The 23,043-nt window shown below is 38.8% G+C and overlaps 1 protein-coding gene across 1 annotated transcript; it reads left to right on the top strand.

Moving 5' to 3' along the window:
* The first annotated feature begins 1,830 nt into the window (after nt 1-1,830).
* sh3bp2 (SH3-domain binding protein 2) lies at nt 1,831-22,278 on the top strand. The gene is made up of 13 exons (XM_079256389.1): nt 1,831-1,963; nt 14,656-14,795; nt 14,920-15,022; nt 16,376-16,493; nt 16,738-16,805; nt 18,182-18,267; nt 18,798-18,875; nt 18,969-19,668; nt 19,803-19,926; nt 20,311-20,366; nt 20,627-20,702; nt 21,953-22,012; nt 22,104-22,278. Exons 1-13 carry the CDS (start codon nt 1,875-1,877, stop codon nt 22,239-22,241), a joined length of 1,836 nt encoding a protein of 611 aa, XP_079112515.1. The 5' UTR covers nt 1,831-1,874; the 3' UTR covers nt 22,242-22,278.
* Nucleotides 22,279-23,043: the final 765 nt, after the last annotated feature.

Genomic DNA, 23,043 nt, shown 5'->3' on the forward strand with positions numbered 1-23,043 from the left:
CAGGCACCAAGCTGGGGGCTGATGAGAATGCCAACACCTGCTCGGCGCCTCCCACCATGAGCAACTCCAGAGTGGAAGAAAGTCCAGCCCCTTTCGAGGGTACTGGTTCCAGAGCCCAAGCCATGCCTCGAGGTGAGTCCAACTATATCTAGCCGGAACCTCTCAACCTCGCGCACAAGCTCAGGCTCCTTCCCCACCAGAGAGGTGACATTCCACGTCCCTAGAGCCAGCGTCTGCAGCCGGGGATCGGACCGCCAGGGTCCCCGCCCCTTGCTGGCGCCCAGCTCACACTGCACCCGACCCCTACGGCTCCTCCCGCAGATGGTGAGCCCACGGGAGGTGGGGCCCATGTAACCCTTTCGGGCTGAGCCCGACCGGGCCCCATGGGCGAAGGCCCGGCCACCAGATGCTCGCTCTCGTACCCCACCTCCAGGCCTGGCTCCAGAGGGGGTCCCGGTAACCCGCGTCCGGGCAAGGGAACATTCATGCCCAGGTTGGTCGTCATCGTAGAGGTCGATGAGCCGTGCTTGGTCTGGTCCCTCCCCTAGACACCTGTTTGCCATGGGTGACCCTACCAGGGGCATAAAGCCCCCGACAACATAGCTGCTAGGATCTTCGGGACGCACAAACCCCTCCACCACGATAAGGTGACGGCTCAGGGAGGGGTATACATATATATATATGTATACCCCTATATATATATATATATATATATATTTTTTTATTTTTTTTTTTTTTTTTTTTTTTTTATACAAACTTAAAAAAGTAATTTTGTTTCCACCAAAAACTCATAACATAACTTAGCTGTTTGTGAAGCTCAAACATAATAACTGTGCTTTAAAAAATGCAATTAAGACAGATCAAGGTCAAATTAAATTAATTACCTGCTATTATTATTATTATTCATTCATTCATTTTTTTATTCTAACTGCTTAATCTAATTCAGGGTGGCAGCGAAACTGGAGCCTATCCCAGCAGTCTTTGGGTGAAAGGCAGGGTACACCCTGGACAGATCCCCACTGTATTGCAGGGCACTATCATTATGATTTATAGACACTAAAGACAATTATTATGATTTTTTTATAAATCTCCCAATACAAAATGCAACACTTGATTTTTTATTTTATTTTATTTTATTATTTCAGTACTTCAATGGAAATAAATGCACATAATTTTTTTATTTATTTATTTATTTATTTATTGGCTTTTTCATTATTTTTAATTTAAAGTAGGTTTGATTAAATTCTTTAAAAAAACTAGACAGCAGGTTAGGTTTAGGGTTAGTGGAAACCCCAGCTGCTTTGTTTCATTTCAGCTTGGAGAAGTCTGTGCGTGAATGTGCACGTTTGACCGATACGTTTCCAGCCTGGTGAGATGGAAAGTCCCCTAACCTCTTTCATGGGTCCTGTGTGTCCGAGTGTGTGAAGCGTGTGTGTAGTGGTGTGGGTTGTTTCTGGCAGCCAATGGCGTATTATCTCAGACGAAGCAGGAAGGAACATGAGAAAGTTGTCCATCCAATCAGAGGCCAAGCCTGAAGGAGGAGTCCCCTGTCAGGAAACATCTGGTGGAGTATCAGGGCTTCAGAGCACCAGCAGACTTCCTAATCGACACAGCTGACAGTTTTATCAGTTCGTCTTACTTTACGCTTTTTGTTGTTTTATTTTGTTTCATTTTCCAAACTCCAGTGAGTCGTTCATACATCTGTTCTTCCTTCTTTAGTCCTACGTCTCTACATTTAGATACTTCTCTGCTTTGGAACCTGTGACTTTAACCAGTCTGCTGTTAACGTACATTACATCCATCCATTGTTCCCATGAGGGGCTGAAAAGTATGGTGGTTTATTGCCCCATGCTGCTGCAGTTGTGTCCGCTGGCATGTCCGCTCCTTCGTTAAGGAAGAAATCTTTTGCACGGAGCACCAAACCAAGCACCAGGATGTGTATACGGGAACAAAGAGAATTCATGTAAGTCTGTGCCACCTTGTCTTTCCTGAGTTTGTCACAGAGTTTTTGATCATCTCATTTTCCCTTCTGCACTGTTAACATGACGGTCCAGACCAACCCTGGTTTTGATGGAGTGAAAGAGTATCTCATTGCTTGGTTTTATCTCATTGAAACTAGTGGTTCCTCTCATCAACATGGCTGTCATCTTGACTATCAGGTGTCCTTTATCAGGAGGTTGATCAAATCTTCATTGGTTAGTGTTTTGATTTACTGAAGTTTCTTCCGTGTTGCAGCCCAGTGAAGCAATGGACGGATTTCCCTCCGCCTTTGCCTGTTTATTATGTTTTGATGTTTTTATTTACATTGGAAATGTTGCTGACAGTCTTACCCAGAACTTCTGTACTCTGCTGTGGAACATATCTGCATTCCTACGATGCAGAAAAATCTGCATTTTAGCCCAGCACAATTCAAAGTAACAGCATTTTCTGACTTTTTAGTAGATGTGAAACCTTTCTGGAAATAGACATAAGGTCCAGTAGTGTGGAGAGCAATGCCTACACTTCAGTGGAAGTGACAACACATACTGTCATCCCTGCCAATGTGTGTCCCAAACAGCATGACATATTGCTGGAAATTATACAAAAAGAAGATATTTATTTTAACCAACATTTCCTGATCAGAGCAAGGTAAAGCAAACAGCAGAGAGAGGGCAATATGAAAGAGTATGTGTGCTACTCAGTAGGTCTGGTTTGACAACTGAGCCTGAACGTTATGTAACAACATTGCAAAAGACACAAAAGTAGGTTTTTACTGTGGGTCACATCCTATTCTAAGACACATCTGTGTTAATCATCAAGAATTAGCATGACTCTGATGGATTCAGCAGTGATATTTGTCAGTGATTACAACATCCTTTCAAGTTTTGTTCATTTATGAGCTAATGTTATGGGTTAATTGGCAAATTAGATTACATTGATTAATTGCACTGCGATGGACTGGCGAGCTGTCCAGGGTGTACCCTGCCTGTCGCCCAAAGCCAGCTGGGATAGGCTCCAGCTTCCCCGCGACCCTGAATTGGAATAAGCGGTTCGGAAAATGAATGAATGAATGAATGATTAATTGCAGTGGATAATGTGGTTGTGTTGCATTAATTTAATCCATATATTGGACATTTTTACTCATATTTGACATTTCTTAGGCCATGTAGGCACTGAAAGTTCATTGAGTTGGTAATGAGTTGCCAAGGAGTTAGTAATGGTTTTTAGAAGCATAAACAGTCATGAATGAGTTCACTATGAGATGTGATACAATGCAATATTATGCAATATGACACGAACTGATACAACACAATACAATGTGATGCAATACGATTCGATACAATGAGATACAATATGAAACAATGTGATATAATATGATATGATGCCATATGATGCCATACAATATGATACAATACAATGTGATATGATACGATGCAATACGATGCAATACGATGCAATATGATGCAGTACGATGCAACGCGATGCGACGTGATACGATACAATGTGATACGATGTGATGCGATACAATACAATGTGATACAATACAATGTGATACGATACAATGTGATACGATGTGATGCGATACGATACAATGTGATACGATGCGATGCGATATGATACAATGTGATACGATGTGATGCGATACAATACAATGTGATACGATGCGATGTGATACGATACAATGCGAAACGATACAATGCGATGTGATACAATACAATATTGTACAAACCTAAGGCTGAAGACAATATAATGCATTGTGATGCAATACGATTCAATACAATGAGATACAATGTGATGCGATACGATACAATGTGATACGATGCGATGCGATATGATACAATGTGATACGATGCGATGCGATACAATACAATGTGATACGATGCGATGTGATACGATACAATGCGAAACGATACAATGCGATGTGATACAATACAATATTGTACAAACCTAAGGCTGAAGACAATACAATGCATTGTGATGCAATACGATTCAATACAATGAGATACAATATGGTACAATGTGATGTGTGATATGATGCGATATGATACCATACAATGTGATACGATACAATGCAATACAATGTAATACAATGCAATACAATGTAATACAATGCAATACAATGCAATACAATGCGATACAATACGATGTGATACGATATGATGCAATACGATACGATGCAATGCAATATACCTTTATTGTCAGTCTTTCAAATGAGTATTGTGTCCCATCAGCAACACGTGTACACAGAACTATACATAGACAATAGACACAGTTTATACATTACAATACTAAAACAGTACACACATGAAAAATTGCTCACTTATACATGATGTACATAAGTTTAGTTTAAGAACTGCCAGATATACATATAAGAATTTTCCAGTCTTACTTATTAAACTTTGGAACCTGGTTTCTTCTTTTGCATGATAGAAGCTCATACTCTGAACAGATCTTATATTATCAGCAAGTCTCAGCATGTTTTTCTGATTTAAATGTTTCATAGAACAAGTTTAGATGCTGTCCTATGATACTAGAGCATACTTTTATTTGTTGTTGTACTTTTTATATTTCTGAAAAAAGTAAACTTTTGTACTGGAAAAAAATCACAACGCTGTGGGACTTAAAGGACAGCAGATGTGTAAAACAACAGAAAAAACTTACTTATCTGCCCCAAAAGACCTAAAGCCTTTGTTTTGTTTCCTAATGTATCATTTTAACATGATAAAAGCTGGTCAGAGCTGGATGGTGGTGTTGTGGTCGTCACCGCAGGCTCACAATAGGAAGGTCACTGGTTCAAGCTTTTGAGGTTTAAACTGATCTTTCTGTGTGGAGTTTGCATGTTCTTGCATGGGTTCTCTACTGGTACTCCGGCTTCCTCCCACCATCCAAAAACATGCATGTTAGGTTTATTGATTGTTCTAAATTCTCCCTAGGAGTGTATGTAAGCATGAATGGTTGCTTGTCCCTCTGTGATGGGCTTGCGACTTGTCCTGGGTGTACCCTGCCTTTTGCCCGACCCTAATTTGGTCTAAGCGGTGTAGAAAGTGAATGAATAGCTGGTCCGGTTATGTGATTGTCTTGTCTTGGCTAACCTGTGCTTGTAGAGACACTTTGAATCTGATTCTGACTCATTTAGTCACATCTGTTCACATACATATTACCACAGAAACAAAGATGTGTTAACATTATTCTAACACACACACGCAATTCTCACAGTAGCTACCCAGATTGGATTGAAAACTGGGTGAGGCTGTTTGGCTCACTTATATTTTTATCAGTGGGATCACCTGATTGAGAACATGAATCTCACGAATCCAAGAGGAAACTAAGACGATTTAGGACGGGAGGAAACGGACAGAAAATGAAGGAAATTTAAATAAGTTATTGTAACTCTTCTGAAGGGAAATGTGAGGTTGTTTACATGGAAAATAAACAACCTTAAAGCACTAACAGAGACACAACAGGAATACAGAGAATGCAGTTTTATTTGTCAGGCTAAGACATGTCTGCAGTAACATATCCCGGTCTCTTGCGCTGTGACTGGAAAGTATATATTCATGAACATGAAAGTGAAAAGTTAAAAAGTGGAGGAACGGCAGCGCTTATCCCACAGTGTAAAACATGTGTGTTTATTCTGTATGGTTTCAGTTTTTTTAATATGAGAAAATACCAACAGAGAAAAAGAAACAGCTAACACAGAAAGCCACGAAAATGCATAAAATTTCCACTTTTTAAGGAAATTGTGATTTTATTTCACAAAAAAATGTTAGAACTGTCATTATTTTCATTTAGATGTGATTAAAAACACATAAAAACATCAATTTAAGTTAAATACTGTTAATAGTACATAGTTATTTATAATTATTCATTGTTATTTTACCATAAATGTATGTATGCTCTTATATACACTTGACATATACAAATAGTTTTGACAGAGGTGGACCTGGACTGGTGGACATAGAGTCAGTCCCTGCACAGACAATGGAGCTAAATTACCAGAAACCCCTGAGCAAAGTCCTTGCTTGCATTTATAGGTCATTTAATTGTTATTATAACAGCTTTTAATAAACATTAAAAAGCCTGAATAAATAGTGTGGACATTTCAACGAGACAATCTTCACATGAATGTAAGTTTTTCCCAGAAAGTTTTGTTGTGTTGTTCTGTTGTTAAAGCTGGTAGCATCATATGTGTGGAAGTGACATCATGAGCTTAATCGTTGCTAGGTAACAAACACATCATCAATCCTGTGACATTTCCAACATTTCAACAGTCTGTCAGCTGCTTCATATGAGGAAAAAAAGGTTTTGCATTCATTTTACAGTAATGTTGGAGATGAATACAGGTCTTCCATCCTGTTTCCTTTTGGAAGATCAAGCGACTCTCCTCGCCTCCACCTGTGCACTTATTGATACTCTGAGCAGACTAAAATACCGTCTGTGAACCACATGGGGCATCTACATCATGACTGAGTATGTGACAGATTACATCAGCGCCTCTGTGGACAGCATCGTCCCCGCTGGGGCAGTGAGGTGCTTTCCCAGTAACAAGCCCTGGATCAGCAGCAATCTGGAAAATCTGCTAATCATGAAAGGCAAAAAGGCCGCTGCAGGTTTTGCATTAGAGAAAGAGGGGTCTTTTACAGGAAGTCTGTTCTCATTTTCAACTCCTGTTTTGAGGAGGAAGGAGGGTGGGCCTGCGGTCAGAGAGCCACATCTCAACACTTTCTCTTCCTGTCTCTTTATCTACTGACTGTGTTTCTGCCCGATTGTTACTTTAGACAGGGAATAAATATAGTTTTTTACCAAGACACATTTCTGGTGATGGGTATGTGTGGCGATGTTTGGTCTGAGAGGAGTCCTTCCTGCTGTTATCATGGAAGTGCGACAAAGCTGTGGTTCCTGTTGACAGGATCTACCATATTTGGACACAGGAAGCTAGAATAACAGAACCTGCTGAAGTATTCTTGCTTTCTATGAGTACGGCAGGGGAGTCTACTAATACTGCCGAGGTGCAAGTTAACTTTCTGTTTTGGTTCAGCCTTAGGTTTGTTTATAAGGATACGAAGAATCGCATGTCCCATTTGGTCAGAAGTCACACAAATAAAAGCTGCGCTAATAAGATGTAAGACATGCAGACAGTAGAGTCTTTACCGACATGACAGAGATGGTTTGTGACCAAGAATAAGGTCTGATTGTTTCAGCAGCACAAACACAGGACACCTGATCGTAGGAAGAGTACAGCTCTGTCCTGGGCTTGGTGTGTATTGTTCCCTTTATTACTCATTTGAGATAAGAAATGCAAAAAACACCTGATTCTGTAAAGTTCTCATGTCAGTTTTAAGGAAAAGTCCTTGATTGATGTTAAAGTTTAACAAGTTTGTCTTTAGTGTCTTATTGATTTTTCATTTCATTTCAACATTTTTTATTCTCTTCTATTTTTCATTCATTCATTCATTTTCCAAACCACTTAATCCAATTCAGGGTGGTGGGGAATCTGGAGCCTATCCCAGCTGGCTTTGGGCGAAAGGCAGGGTACACCCTGGACAGCTCGCCAGTCCATCGCAGTCTTTTTCATAATATATTGGCAAACCCAAAAAACAATAACAGAAAATATACTCCAGAGTTACAACTCATACACACCCATTGTAGTACATTTCATGTAAAAAAGAAAAGAAAAGAAAATTGGAGTAGGAAGAAGAATTAATCTTATAAACTCTACCCCATCCTCATTTCAAAGTAAACCAACTGGATGGCATCATCTACGGACAACACAAAGAACAAAACACTGGCAGGTTTTTCATAAAACTAAAACTGGAATGCCAAAGTTTTTTAAGAGAAACACATTTTCTCTGACACTGTGATGGGAAAACCACAACAATGGCCAAAAAAATGAGGGGAAAATGACATGAAAGGAGAGAACAGTCCTTAATGACCTATAAGGGTTACAGTATGTACGGAAAATACACAGTAAAAGTCAGGTTTTTGATTGGTAGGTCAGAGCAGGACTTCGTCTTGGAGAAGACGCGATGGTAGATCTTATCTGGTCGCTTCCGGCCTGTTTTTCAGTCTGAGCTGACTCACAAACCAACATTACAAACATCGCTTTGTGAAAACAAACCATCAGTAACCAGGTCTTATAAAAACAGCGTGTCAGTCGGAGGAAACCCATCTTTATGTTCCTTAACGACAGATCCATACACGGGCTGAAGCGGAAAAGAAAACCTGAATTAATATAAACCAACCCTCACTTTCTATCATGCATTCACACCTGCACACCGAAGTCACACACAAAAAGAAGAAGAAGAAACATTTGCGACCATTGTGGTCGTGTGATGGGGAACAGGAAATGAGCTACAGGCACAAACACGCCGCTGCATGTCTGTTTCACGGACAGCATCTGCTGCAGTTGGGTTGGTGGTTTAGCTACGACCTTTACATTGTGCATTTGTAAGGGTCTTAAGGAAAGGACCGAGAGCTTAAACGTTAGGTATGAGTCTCAGTCATGTAATTTGGTTTGCCACATTCTATTTAGTTAAGTCCGACACCTGACAGCTGTGGAAATCTGTGCCGTGATGCAGCAGATGTTCATATCTTCTGTGACATGTGCAAATGGAAATTTAAAACAGTTTTACTCTACTGGTTTACACTGGAAAAGAGCTAAATTTACTGAGGGTTGCAGGTAATTTCTGGAATCAGACTCATATGAACAATCTGTCCATCACAGGTCTCTGCAGAAACCACATCTGTATTCATATAAACTTTACTTTTTTCTAGTACTCATATTTACATCGTCCAAGGTGATTTTTTTCCATTATGTTTAGTAAAATAACATAACATAAACATAAACATTTTTTCTTTATCAGCATTTAAATATTAACTTCACTTCACTTTTTTCAGAGTGAGTATCTACGACTTTCACAGTAATAAATAATATCAAAAGGCCATCTATCTATTTTTCTATCTTAATCAATATATAGTACCAGACCGAATAACTTCTCTGTATCTATATCTATAAATAAAGCTGATGCACTTTAACAGAGAGGGGGTTTTTAGGCAATAAAAAAAGTTACCCAAATTTAAACTACTTATTTTTATAGCCAGCATACGTAATGCTAACTGGGATTAGGTGTTTAAAAACACAGGAAATGAAGTCAACATGAAGAATTGTACCTTCACAGCTTTAATTTTAGGTGTTTCACATTTACAGTGTGGAACAAATCCGGCGTCAAAATTTACATTTTCATTGCAGACGTTTGCAACGAGGAACCTTCTCTCTCTCTCTCTCTCTCTCTCTCTCTCTCTCTCTCTCTCTCTCTCTCTCTCTCTCTCTCTCTCTCTCTCTGTCTGCGCCACATAAAGGTAGCTATGAGGTTAAAATGACGTGCAATAACTTTTTAGATCCTTTTCAGCATTCTCATTTTAGTGCACTAATAATTGGAGCAGAAAAATGTTTGAAAAATCAGCTTGCTTCAGTCGAGGTTTTGAAGCATACTCCTTGAAATGTAAATTTAAAGTAATCTGTTTTTATTCAAATAGTATAAGTTATGAACCCATTATTTGTTTAAATTAGCATCTGTTGGCAAATTTCAGCTTGTATAGCATGGAGTATATTCCAAATACCCTGCATGGTTGACCTGATAATCATGTAAATACAATCAGGCTAATGCTTGAAGCTACACCTGTAGCTTCACCATGAACATCATTGATTTGAGTCCAGTAGCAACTACAGTGGACAATAGTCATTAATATCATTAATAATAATATGTTATCGAAAAAGTTCATCGTTCAGAATCAGCAGTACAACATTTACATCATATCTCTCGCAAGTTAATAACACAAAGCTAGCTACTTTACTAGCTACTAGCTATACACTCTGCTAGCTACTTTAGCAACATCAGGGCTTCAGCTAGCATGTTGCTAATTGAAACATAATGGCTTAATGTGGCTGAAATGGTCCCAAAGCTTCATAGTGGCAGATTCACTGTCAGCTACTCTGTCTGTTATACTTGTTTTATGGTTTTTTATCTAACATCCAAAAGCCCACAAGCAGATGCTTCCCATTTCAGCTTGATTTTACAACTTTCTTGGGCATTTCTAGGAGGAATATGTCACTGGCGGCATTATTTTAAAGACCTTTAACATTTTCAACACCTCTGTTAGGTGTTAAATAAATGTTCGCCTCTGATAGCATTAATTTAGCGGTTTAACTAATATCTTTTATTGTATTACAACTTCTCCAAACTCATTCTTGAGTGAACTTCTATGAAAGACTACTTCACATATTGTTGACTTGCTCTCAAAATACACAATGGACTGATATCAACTAAACATCTCACTATGTGTAGTTTTAAATCAGCTTATACTGTCATGTGTGTTGAAATAACATTCAATTTTATAACTATAATCAGTGAAGAGTAAAACATTGGATTCTGTCTCTCAAAATCTCATTTTATTGATTTGTTTCCACAGAAAAGATTTATCTCAAACTGAGGGTCTGGAAACCTGTGAGAGTCCCAAGATAATTTCAGGGGGTCACCAGATAACTGTAAAAATAAATGTAAAATGTACATTTATCCAATAAGTTTGAGGTTTTTATCAGGGCTTTCAAAACAAAGCTATTGATGCAGAGATAAATCTGTGAAATTAGCACTTTTTTTTTTTTTTTTTAACACTGGCATATAAGCAACAAAGTTATGCGTTATATTAAAAATCTGAATTTAGCATTACCTCAGTGAGAGAAGATTATTTTCTGTATGTCACAATGGTGAACCAAATACAGAAAAAAAACACTTTATACTCCTTATTTATGAAGATTCAGACAGTTTTCCTGCTTTACATTTAGAGGAGGCTACAGGATGACCCATCTGATATATCACACAATTAATCAGGTCAATTAATCAGGTCATTGTGTCAGAGTGGATGTCACAAACATCAACATTATCACAAACAACATCTTATCTTGGGAGCCATAGCTCACAAGATTTGACAACCACTTCTGCAGAGGAGCCTGATGTGACAATGTTTATGAAATAGTCTAGAAACAACAGTATTTTAGCTTTAAAGGTAATTTCAAGCTCACTGTTGCTGTTTTATTACAGTTATACATCACTATGTCATTGGTTAAAGGTGAAGCTTGTAGTAAAATCAAAGATAAATGGCAAAAATATATACATATTAAAAACTTTCTTTTGGTATCTAATCTTATATCTACCTGCTATGGGCCTACATACATGGCACCAGCCATATTTGTGCCGCCAGTTTTTTCTATGGTGTCTCTGAATGGACAAAACTCAGTGAAATGAGAAAACTGCAAAAGTGATGTTTTTACACATGAAAGCATCCCAGTTTAGACATAATATTCTCAAAACCTTCCAAATTCCACGCGAAGATTCCCATAATATGACTGATTTAGACATTGCATAAGAGATTCCTGAGTAAAGCCACATTATCTCTTTGAGATAGTCTGTGTTTATAGTTCCCTTCATCCTCCAGTTGCTCAAATTCCTTCCTCCTCAGTTATCATCAGTCATCTTAGTGCTCAGATGAACCTGATACACTCATTCCCCATAGCTGGAGCTGGTTTCAGTTTTGTCTCAGGTAGATTGGCATTTAAAAAAATATGATTTAAGAATCAAAGTGCAGCCCAGACATTGTGTGTGTGTCCTGAGAGGAAATGTGTTTGAATGAGTCTGGTACGTGAGCAGCTCCTGCGCTTTCCTTCCTGTCAAACAGCAGCTCGCTGATACGCGTCTCTGGCTCACAAACACCAGCAGGGCTACAGAATGAAGAGATTTGCAAGAAAAACATGGAGGTAAAGGAGGTGAGGCAGATTTGAAGTTCAAAAGCACATTCCTTTTGGATAACGTCAGAAAACCAGACGACTTTTTTCAAAAGGTGAAAGCAGAGATGTGTGAATACCCCTGATCCCACCCTCAAATTTACCAGATCCTAATCCGTCCTTCTGTCAGTGGGCAGTTTTAGGCCACTTCCTTAGAAAAACATACAAATGATGAAATGGCGTGTCTCAGTATTGCCTGCTGGCTTTGTGTTTCGTGTGTTGCATATGGAGACTTGAGGATATCTCATGTAAGTGTTCAGCAGCCGGTGACTTTGCTCATGCTTAGTTTAGGTATAGTTATTGCAGAATTATATGTGCTTATCTGTGTGTGGGTCTGTTTTAGCTGCTTATCAGTAAATACTGCATGAGTGAGACAATAAACCACATGATAGACTTTGGATTCCCTCATGAAGTCTTCATATGTTCAGTAAGACAGTGGGGTCAGAAACATCAATGGACAAGTGTTTTCAATGTCAAGTGTTTTCTGACCTTCACAAAAAGTTTACGTGAAGCATTTAGTTGGATTTAGTCAAAGTTTTCACATGTAGCATGAATTATAGGCACCTAAAACCCACTGAAGTGGGATTTTTTTTATAGTTTACATCTATAATGGCAAAAGCTTTTGGTCCAATTCAGTTGCAGAGAAGCTGAAGTCTTTTCCAGTAATCATCAGGCAAGAGGCAGGGTGTATCCTGGACAGGTCACCAGTCCATCACAGAGAGGCAAACAACCATTCATGCTCACATTTGGATGGTGAGAGGAAGGTGGAGAACCAACACATACATGGGGAGAACATGCAAACTCCACACACCAAGGCCACTGTTTAAACCTCCCCCAGCCGAGGCTTCTTGCTGTGAGGCGGCAATGCTAACCACTCTGCCACCAAGCCGCTTTCACATGTGAGAGTGGGGGAAAGAGATGGCATTGTAGGGCTGGGAGGCTCTGAGACATTCTGCTGATTTTGTACGTGTGAACTGCGTGCTCACATGCTGGATGTCGGCAACACCTGGAAAACTCTTGAGCCAAGTGGTTTTTTTAGGGTTTGTTCTCTTCCAGTCAAAACGGACCTTTTGGAGACTAAAACCTCTCTAATTAGCCCCTGCACAGATAATGTTCTATGATCTGAAAGAAGTTTCAAGCTACCGCTGCGTCATTCTGAAGGAATATTCAGATTTTTCTTCTTTTTTTTGGCAAGCCTGAAAACTTTTCGTTTGTGCCATGTCCCATCTTAATTTATCCTCCACCAGGAGCACATCTGCCTTTTTAAAAGCATGCTAGCAGTCGCTGCTGTGGCTTGTGTTTGCAGAGGTAAACTAATGCAGTTATCAAGCTGATGGCTTAAATAGGTGCAGGGCTCATATGGTTACAAGATGCGATCAACATTTTACAGCTCACTGTTGGTTGTAGAACATGTAGAACATGTTAAATATGCATCTTTCATGTTAGCTTCTGGAAGTTCAGACGTAAAACTTTTAGATGTTTTAAGCATGTTTACGTCCAGCCGGAGAAGCCGATGTCAGAGGACATCATGCAGCTGGTTTCACAGCCTGAACGTGCTTCAGAGTGATCACATCTTTCCTATAGTGGGATGAAAAGAGGGGGAATGCATCTCTGTAACGACGCTGGAGGTGGGCAGGTGTTTCTCTTCCTCTCTTTATTTGTTCATTCCTCGCAGATCAGACGGTTCTCATAACCTTTGTCTACAGCGACGACCTGATTCATCTGAAATACTCTGAGCCTTTGGCAGACTAGAGAGATAAGAACCTTTTTATCGCATGTAAAGAGGTGGATGCTTTCATTTAAAAAAAAAAAAAATCCCACAAAGTACTTCTCAAAGTATGCACACACACACACACACACACACAAAGACACACACACACAGGCAGAGATGGACACACACCCTCTTTCCGTCTGAGGTCACTTGATGCTGCTGATAAACTGGAAGTCACATAAAAATGCATTAGAAGATGAAGCCCCTCATTAAGCTTGTTTAGTTTTTCTTTCTGTTGGGTTTGCTTACACACACACACACACACACACACATTTTTACTCTCTGTCTTGAACTCCAGCTGCAGGACTCAGGATGCTGTGCATTTCCTGACTCAACAAAATGTGTGTTCATGCATGAATCCGTGCATGCGTGTGTGCAGCATACTGTCTCAGCTCGTCTGTGTTTATGTGTGTGTGTGGTGTGTGTGTGTGTGTGTGTGTGGTGTGTGTGGGGGGTGGGAGTGTAGTCTAGAGTGGGGTAGATGAAAATCAACAAACGCAGCCAGAAAAAGGGAGGGAGGGAGGCTTGAAAAGCATCTGCGACGAGCGACGTGGAAAGTAAGTCTGATCGGAGCAGGCGGAAAGTCAGACGGACTAAACCATCTCCGTTTGGATCTGATGAGGCGCAGCAGCAAACCCGAGCAGGACAGTCAGAAAAGAAAGTCCTTCCTGACTGCCGTCTCCGTGATGGACGTCCTGCCATCTTTAGCTTCCACGGTGTTGTCTTCTACAGTCAGCCTGCTGAGGGAGAGCGCTGCTGTTCAGAGCATGACCAAGAGGCTCAGCGGGAGGTAGGCAGCACCTCCAGGCCCACCTGAGTCACTTACAGGCTGCTTCAGGAAGGAGAAGACGGCTGAAATTAAGGTCAACACAATCAAGAGGGATTAGTAGAGAAGGTCAATGGGAACAGGAAGCGATCAGAAAACTCCTCACTGAGCTGCATCTTGAGTCCTTTATCTTTGACAGCTACATTTCTTTCAGGATGCACAATTTCTTCATTTCCATCATGTTCTGTGGCTGTTTTCCCCATTTTCACTCTTCTTTCCGTTTCCCCTGCTCTCTCGTAGAACCATGTCGTCCCCAGAGATGTGCTGGCCGGTGCCGATGCGAGCCATCGGGGCTCAGAACCTCCTCACCATGCCGGGAGGTGTTACCAACGCAGGATACCTCCACAAAAAGGGAGGAAGCCAGTTCAGTCTCATGAAATGTGAGGAAATTTTAATGATATATGAATGATTCCACATCTGGTTGGATTATCTTTATTTATCCTAAATGAAGCATAATGAGAAACATTTACAAAAACATTTTGGTCTGTGTTGTATGTCTTACAGGGCCACTGAGGTACATCATCATCCACAAAGGGTGTGTGTACTACTTCAAAAGCAGTACCTCTCCTTCGCCACAGGGGGCGTTTTCGCTCAACGGCTACAACAGGTTAGCATGACTGCATCATAACACGAGTCCTTGATGGGTAATGTGTTTTTTAGCTCGCTTCTCAGACGTTACATGATCGCTTCATCAGCCAGGTGTATTAAAGTATAAAAACTATGATTCAGATCTCACAGTGAAATTTAGTTGATTTATTTGGATTAACGTCGAGTGTGGAAGCGTTACTCTGTTAGCTAATCGTTTCAAACAAATGCCAGATGATTAGGTTAGGTTTGCTGAACAGTTTTAACCTGCTTAGAGTTGTAAACACCACCAGCTTTGTTTTGTAACAGGTGACAAGATAATAAGAATAAGAAGAATATAATAAGAATATTAATAATAATAACAAAAGGTGCAGGTAGAATATGTGGGATCATAGATATAAATATTATAGGGATATATTAATATTAAATGCAGCATGCTGCATATGAACCATTCAATTTTTCTTCTAAATCTGGGCTTGTAATGCCAAAAGGAGGTAAATGTTCCCAACATGGCAACACTAAATCCCAAAGGTAGCTTGGCTATACGTGGTACATTACAATTTCTAAAAAAAAAAAACCTTTAAAGGACCATTTATGCTCCGTTATGTATCTAAACAGGTACATCCGTTTCAAGTGTTATCATACATCACTGCCCTCATACTTCCATGTACTTTTTTACATTCCAGTGGTTGTTTAGTCAGTTCATACTGAGGGCAGTGTTGAGTTATAAGTAGATAAACGAAACTTTGCGGTTTCTTGTGTATCCGTCTTCTGTGAGGAGCATAAATGGAAGTTAGGTCAGAAAGGAATCTCAGTTGTCCTGTCTGTCTTAAAAGGTTCAACAATGAAGTAAAAAATTATACGAGGAGACACAAAGTGCCGCCACATCTGAGAGAACTAATTGTTGATTGTGGAAAACAGATCAGATATGTGAAATGACGCATTGTTGTGGCTCTGAGCCGCCTCTGCCATGTGTGCCGTGATTTACCAATGTTTTACCATATTTATATTGGTTTGCTTTTTATGCTTTGTGGTAAAAGTTGCTCCTGTTTGCTTTGTTTTAACATTTTAGTTCCCTAACAAAAACTACTGAAGATGTCCTGGATCACTGCTTTCTACATTCCACTTTTACACATTCTGAACATTAAATGTTGAAATAAATATGTATTTCTGCATAAAGCATGCACATGTTTAGCAGGGATTTGGCTGTTTATTGAAAGATGTTGTCAGTACCAACACACAACGCTGCTGCTAATTTTTCAGTGATTTGCTGGAAGGAATTTACCTAATGACTGTAGTTTATTAATATACTCCAATTATCAATATTTTATAAGGAATAGAAATAGTTCTGAGCATGTCCTTTTTATTTCCACAGAGTGATGAGAGCAGCAGAGGAGACAACATCCAGTAATGTTTTCCCTTTTAAGATTGTCCACTTCAGTAAGAAACACCGGACGTGGTTCTTTTCTGCAGCCAGTGAGGATGAGAGGAAGGTGAGGACACACACGCTGCTCGGCTTCATAGTCACAAAGACAGATGGTGAAATTTTTAACCAAATCCCTCTCACACGGGGAATTTATTATGAACTCAACCCAATTTTTTTTAAACCTTTAAATGACATTTTTTTTAAAAAAAACTGTATTACAAATTTTAGGACTTTTTCTTGCTATTTGAATACCAGAAACAATATTTAAAGGTATTATCATTTTCTTTTCTTTTTTTTTTTTTTTTTTACAGAAATGGATGCGATACCTTCGAAGGGAAATAGATCACTATAATGACAGAAAAGACCCTCATCTTCCAAAGTGAGCTCAGTAAAAAAATCATTATCTATTCTTTGTGTTTGAAAAAAAAACTGTAATTTACTGATTACAACTCAATATATCATATAGAAATGCTCTGTCAACAAATGTGCAAGTTATTTTATCAGTCTTGGAATTTTGCACAGATCAGGAGGTCCAGCAGGCAGAGTTTCTTTGTCGTTTTGCAGCAGATACTGAAACAGCCTTAAAAGAAATCCATAGAAGTCATTTTTTCCAGATGATTTGAAATACATTCTCTTGTGTTATTTACTAATCTGCATGTTGGGAAGCCCTGAAGAAGAAAAAGTGGCTCTTGTATCTGATCTAATAGCTGGTTCATGCAGGTTATGTTGAACACATGGGAGGGGACTGACCAGTGTACAAGGATCAGCATATGATTGGTTTTTGTCGTATTGTTCTGGAGTAATAAAAACTGTTCAGCTTTTGGAATTTTTACAAATAATCTTCACCTCAAATTATTTCTCCTACATCTCTCTGAATTTTACAGAACTTCTATTAAAGATGGCACAGACAGATGTACATTGATAAAAAAAAAAAAAAAAAAAAAACATCAAAAATAAAAAGAAATAAAACATGAAGAAATAAGTTACCTTGAAGTCAACAAAGAGAGAAAGTTGTTTCAGTAATAAAGTCCATTATTATCTGAGAGAAATATAACAGGTTGTTCTTCTGAATAGCAAATATTTTTGAGAGGTATTTTTGTTCAATGTACAGATTTTAATTATCAAATTAGCATTGTGAGATGATGTGGGTAAATGCTGCCATTTATCACTTTTAAATCCATGATGGCTAATGCTAGCATTAGGCTAAATGTCAGACCAAGGGATGACATGAGTACAGACATAAAATAAGTAAATAAAAAAATAAATAAATAAAAAGCCAAAGATAAAATTACTTATTTAGGTATTCTGTTGTTTATTAGAAACATAAAAGCTCCTGTGACAACTTGACAACTTGTGAAACTTCAAGAAAGGTCGCTAACACCAAGTGTTAGCTAAAGCTTGCAAAACAGGCTTATAGCAGGAAAATAACTTGCACTACTAAAAGTATCTGAGCAAGGTAGTTCTTAAAGGAAAGGGAGCTAACACCAAGTGTTAGCCAAACCTAGCCAAATTAGCTTGGAAGCAGTAAAGCAAATGGTATTACATGTATATCTAAGCAAGGTAGTTCTTACAGGAAAGGTGGCTAACATCAGTTTTGCTAAAGCTAGCAAAACTGCTTATAGCAAGAAAGAAAAACATAAACAAAAACAAGGTAGCTGCTTAACCAAGGCAAATATTGTTCTCTCAAGTAACAACAGCAGAAAAAAATCTTCCTAAAATATACCCTAATGTTTTTTCTTTTCTTTATTGCTTTAGTGACTCAGACTCAGATACAGAGAGCTTCTATGGAACGATTGAGAGGCCCATGGATATTAAACATCCTGTTGACTCCACAGATGATGGTAAGAATTTCATGAATAGAATTTAAACACACTACTATTAAACCATTATAAAGATTTATTTGGCCATTACAGAGTCTTAAAATAAGAAGATCGGTTAGACACGGACATAATTTCACTGTCATGAATGTTAACAGTTAACATGCAAACTGAGATCTTGGGGTCTCTCTGAGATCATTGCTGATGTCTTTCCTCCTTGGCATTGTGTTACCACACACCTGAATCCCCTAAATCAGCAAACTGATGTAACTTCTACACTTTTAGAGGTCATACACTTGGTTTATATACATTAACCAGGTGCATTTGATCATATCGTCTTCATTCTTATGGAAGGGGGAGGGTGAACTTACATTTTGGTCATGAAGTTATCACAAGGTGTAAAATCACTTGTTGTTCATGTGAGGTTGTTTTAATGAGGACCAGGTGATATTTCAAGCAGTCCTGATGTGTAAAATGGTAGAGTTTAAAGGAAGCATCTTCTTTTTCTGCATGATTATAACACATGGATGATCTTTGCCTATTTCTCTGTGAAGATTATGTTGATGAAGATGATGATGAAGAAGAGGAAGACTATCTGAAGCCAGATAGCAACAGTTCTCCACCATCTACAGGTGGATATTCAAGCACTTTGCAAAAAATTTGAGAAAAGTGAAAAGTTGTCAGAAGAAAATGTGTTATTTTGTCATTTTTTTTGTAAACTTCAGCAGGTCGACCAACAGGGCCGCCCCCCTCCTACCCTCCCCCACCGGTGCCAGCGACATATCCACCTCGTCGTGACTCCAGTCCAAATTTCCAAAAGGTCATGCCACCACCTGGCCCCCAACAGCACCGAAACCCAGCTAGTCCCCTCCCCAAAAAGCCTCCACCCACTGTTCCCCCGTCTCCACTTCATAAAGAATTCAGCAATAGTCTTATGTCTCTACCACCTTTCACCCCCCCTCTGCAGAAACCTTCCTCTACCACACCTCCTCCACCTCCTCCTCCCAATTCAAAGAAAACACTTCAAAGTAGGTCAACGTTTGTTGGGGGGGCTGGGAATGACAGAAGAGACTGGGGTTCTCATTCGGTGGTGACTATCCATTCGCCTGCCACTCTGCCAATCTGCGAGCAGTTAGCAACCAGGTTGACTCTGAATGGTCCGGCCCACTGCCCCATGACTACTGGGAGAACCCAGTCATTGGGAAACAGCTGTGTTCGCAGCAAGCCAGGTGTCCCAGTTCCACAGTCTGGAAACTCTGGCGGGTCCTCTCTGTCACCCAACAATACACTCATACCGGACAAGCCTCCGGTGTCTTCTTTACTTAAAGCTGGACTACACAGCAGATCAGGAATGCCAAGACCACCTCCACCAATAAACAAGCCAACATTGCCTCCAACCAAGTCCAAGCCAGAAACACTTCTTCAGTAAGCTCAAATACTCTTAAAATTCTTCAAATATGAACAGAATTTTAATTGTAGCTAATTGATCGATTTAACTGAAGTAGAAATGTAGTGACTTTAAAAAACAACTGCCCCAGTAAAACATGTTTTCTTGTCAGAAGATTATCTCCAGAAGGCCAGAGCTTCCGCTCACTGGGGGACGAGACGCCCACCGAGTTCGGGAAGAAACTAAACTCAGCCATGCACAGCAGACAAGATGATTCTGACGATGACTATGAGAACGTAAGAAAGGCCAGAATGATGTATAATAAAGTTACCTTTCACATAGGTTGCCGAATTAGCATCTATACCGGGGTGTCCAAAGTCGGTCTGCAAGACCCGGTGTCCTGCAGGTTTTCTATGCATCCCTGTTCCAACACATCTTACTCAAATTAAGCAGTCACTGTGCAGAACATCATAGGCTGTTGGATCCTATTAATGTGAGCCCGGTGTGTTGGGACAGAGATACACATTGAAAACCTGCAGGACATCGGCCCTAGAGGACTGACTTTGGACAAACTTGATCTATAAACACGTCAAATCAGATCATTTTTTTGGAGCATTTTGTTCCAGATGGAACAAATAAAAGAAAATAACTACATTTTAATTTGTTGTTTCTTTTTGCAGGTGCAGTTGCCAGACTCTGTGTTCATTGATTCAACTGAAACAAGCTTTGTAGAAAAGTATGTCATCCACCTCTTTTTTCTTTTCAAAACTGTCTTTTTATAGCTTATTTTTGTACAGACAGCGCTGGTGTATGGATCTGAGGGCTGAAATAGCTCCTCAGTAGAACCAGTGGTACTCCTTTATTGAGTGTTTCTGCCCCATAGTGGCTGAATCTTGCTGTGGCACCTTATTTAAATCATTAGATGCATCTTTACAGTTGCCTGCAACAGTTTTTCCTTGTATGACCAGTATGTAACTCCTGACGTTCATATTGTAGGTTATTCAGAGAGAGCTCCGTTACTCCGCAGGATGGCTTGTACGGCATCAGAAACTCAGGAACCAAAACATCAAAGGTAAGAAATAAAAGGCTGCTTTGTCTTTAAATTACAGGGAAAATAACAGAAAATTCTGCTGAAAAAGTCTTTTTGTTAAAATCTTTAATACTTTACCAAATACACACATGAATATGAAATAACAATGATAATTACTAGATTCGTGTTTCTGTGATTTTAAATACAATGTGTGTTCATGAAGCCACTTAAAACTGACCATTGGATCATTAAAGAGTTTAAAAAAAAACAAATAACTCACGTCAGCAAACTAGTTTTAAACTACATCATTATCACTAGCCGTCTGTCACAAAGACTTTAAATCTTTAATTCAATCTCATTAGTTTCATCGATAAAAATACCCAAAAATCACACAGTTTGATAGACTGAAAGCTTGTGGTTTAGCAAATTTCAGCATACTGAACATAGTTATAAAAAACAGAAAAATGTCTAACTTCTGAAAGGCAGATATATTTTATTTTAAATACAGTCATACAAAAAGTTATAAAAGGAAAAGAAAAATATTTTTAAAGATTGTTGGGAATTAAATGAGTAAAAAAAATCAACCTATATTATTTTTTTAGAAAACAAAAAAAAAAAAAGAAAAGAAATGTAATTTTTAGAAATGAAAAAAGATAACATGACTTATAAAGTCTTTTTAAAATCAGGTGTATAAATAGCTTTAAAAAACATTGAAAAAATTAACCAGGTTTTTTTTTTATAAGAAGATGACAAATTAGGTAGAAACAGCTGGAGCCTATCCCAGCAGTCTTTGGGCAAAAGGCGGGATACACCCTGGACAGCTCGCCAGTCCATCACAGGGAATTAATATAACAATAATATAATATTTATAATTAATATTATATATTATTTTACAACATACATGCATTATTCTAAAAAAAAAAAAGGATCTTTTTTAAATGATGATGAATTAAGTTTTGAAAAGAAAAGATATGGATTTCTTTATAAAGCCAAAAAATAGAAAGAAAAAATCGTAATTGTAAAACCTAGATATAAAAAAAAAAAAAAACAATAAAAACAGAAATAATGCACACATAGAACATGTGAAGAGAAGGGACAGTGAGTTTTATGTTAAGTTGGTTTCGTTATAATAATAATAATAATAATAATAATAATAATAATAATGATGATAATAATAATGATAATAACAATAACGTTGTGTATGATTTAGTCTTCATCATATCTCGCCATGCTTCCTGCCTCTGTCAGTCAACAAAGAAGCCTTCGTAACATGTTTGCTGTGTATCTTCCAGGTGTTGGTGGTTTGGGACGTCAGTATAAACAAAGCCAGAAACTACAGACTCTTTCAAGAGGTAAAAACCTGCCAGCAGACCTGTGAATCATTCTGTGCAGAAACAAACTCGTAACATCAGCGTGATAAAGTGTCTTTGTCATCGTCAACAGGGGGACTGCATTTATCTGGAAAGTGATGTGACCTTCTCCAACCTGGCGCATCTGATCGAACACTACTACAGCCATCCTCTTCCTCACCACGGCTCACTCTGCCTGCAGAAGCCTTACATAAACCCACTGAACTGCTGAACGCATAAACAAGCAGCAAACACAAACACAGCTCATCACCAAAGAAAAAAATCATTGCCTTTCTCAATTACATATGCTGGGAAGGGACATATTGGACCAACTAGACTCTTGATCGTTACTAATTGCATCTATATAACTCTGTGACTGATCAAACAACTAAATAATCAAATATCTGCTCTAGTTTAGAGACAACATTCTCCAGAACTGGCATGAAACAATGAAAATTATGGAGCACAATCTGACTGAAAGTTAAAGGATGTAATTCATTTTGTCCACTAGGTGGCGCTAGAGCACCAGATGGCCGCTTTAGTCCTGTGAAGTCCTCTGTCTCATCAGCCTCTAATCAAACTATGTTCAGATGCAGCAGATCATTTTAAGGTGTTGTATTGAAATACATATGTTATAATCTTGTTTCATAAAATACTTAATATTTATTAATAGCTTTGTCATAATGAACAGGTGCTTTTTTTCATTTAAAAGAGAGAGACACCAGATTTTCTGATCAGTCTCAACCTCAAAAAGATGCAGAGACACTGGAGCTCAGACGTTGTAAGAATGAATGAATGAGTGTTAGCCCTTCTTGCACTTTGCAGGTCTTCTTGTTTGCATGGAAAGTTTGCAGAACATGGAAATGTTTTAACAATATATGTTGTACATGTAGGAAAAACAAGTTTTCATTTTCAACTGAACATAAAAATATCAGCAAAATCCTGCGAATGTTGTTTGTACAGCACTGACTTCTAATCTGTAAAGTGCTTCTATATTTATATGAAAGATGTTTTTTATTTACTGTATAAAAGCA

This window comes from Telmatherina bonti (genome assembly GCF_933228915.1).
Source record: "Telmatherina bonti genome assembly, chromosome: 17".
In the NCBI taxonomy this organism is placed as follows: Eukaryota; Metazoa; Chordata; class Actinopteri; order Atheriniformes; family Telmatherinidae; genus Telmatherina; species Telmatherina bonti.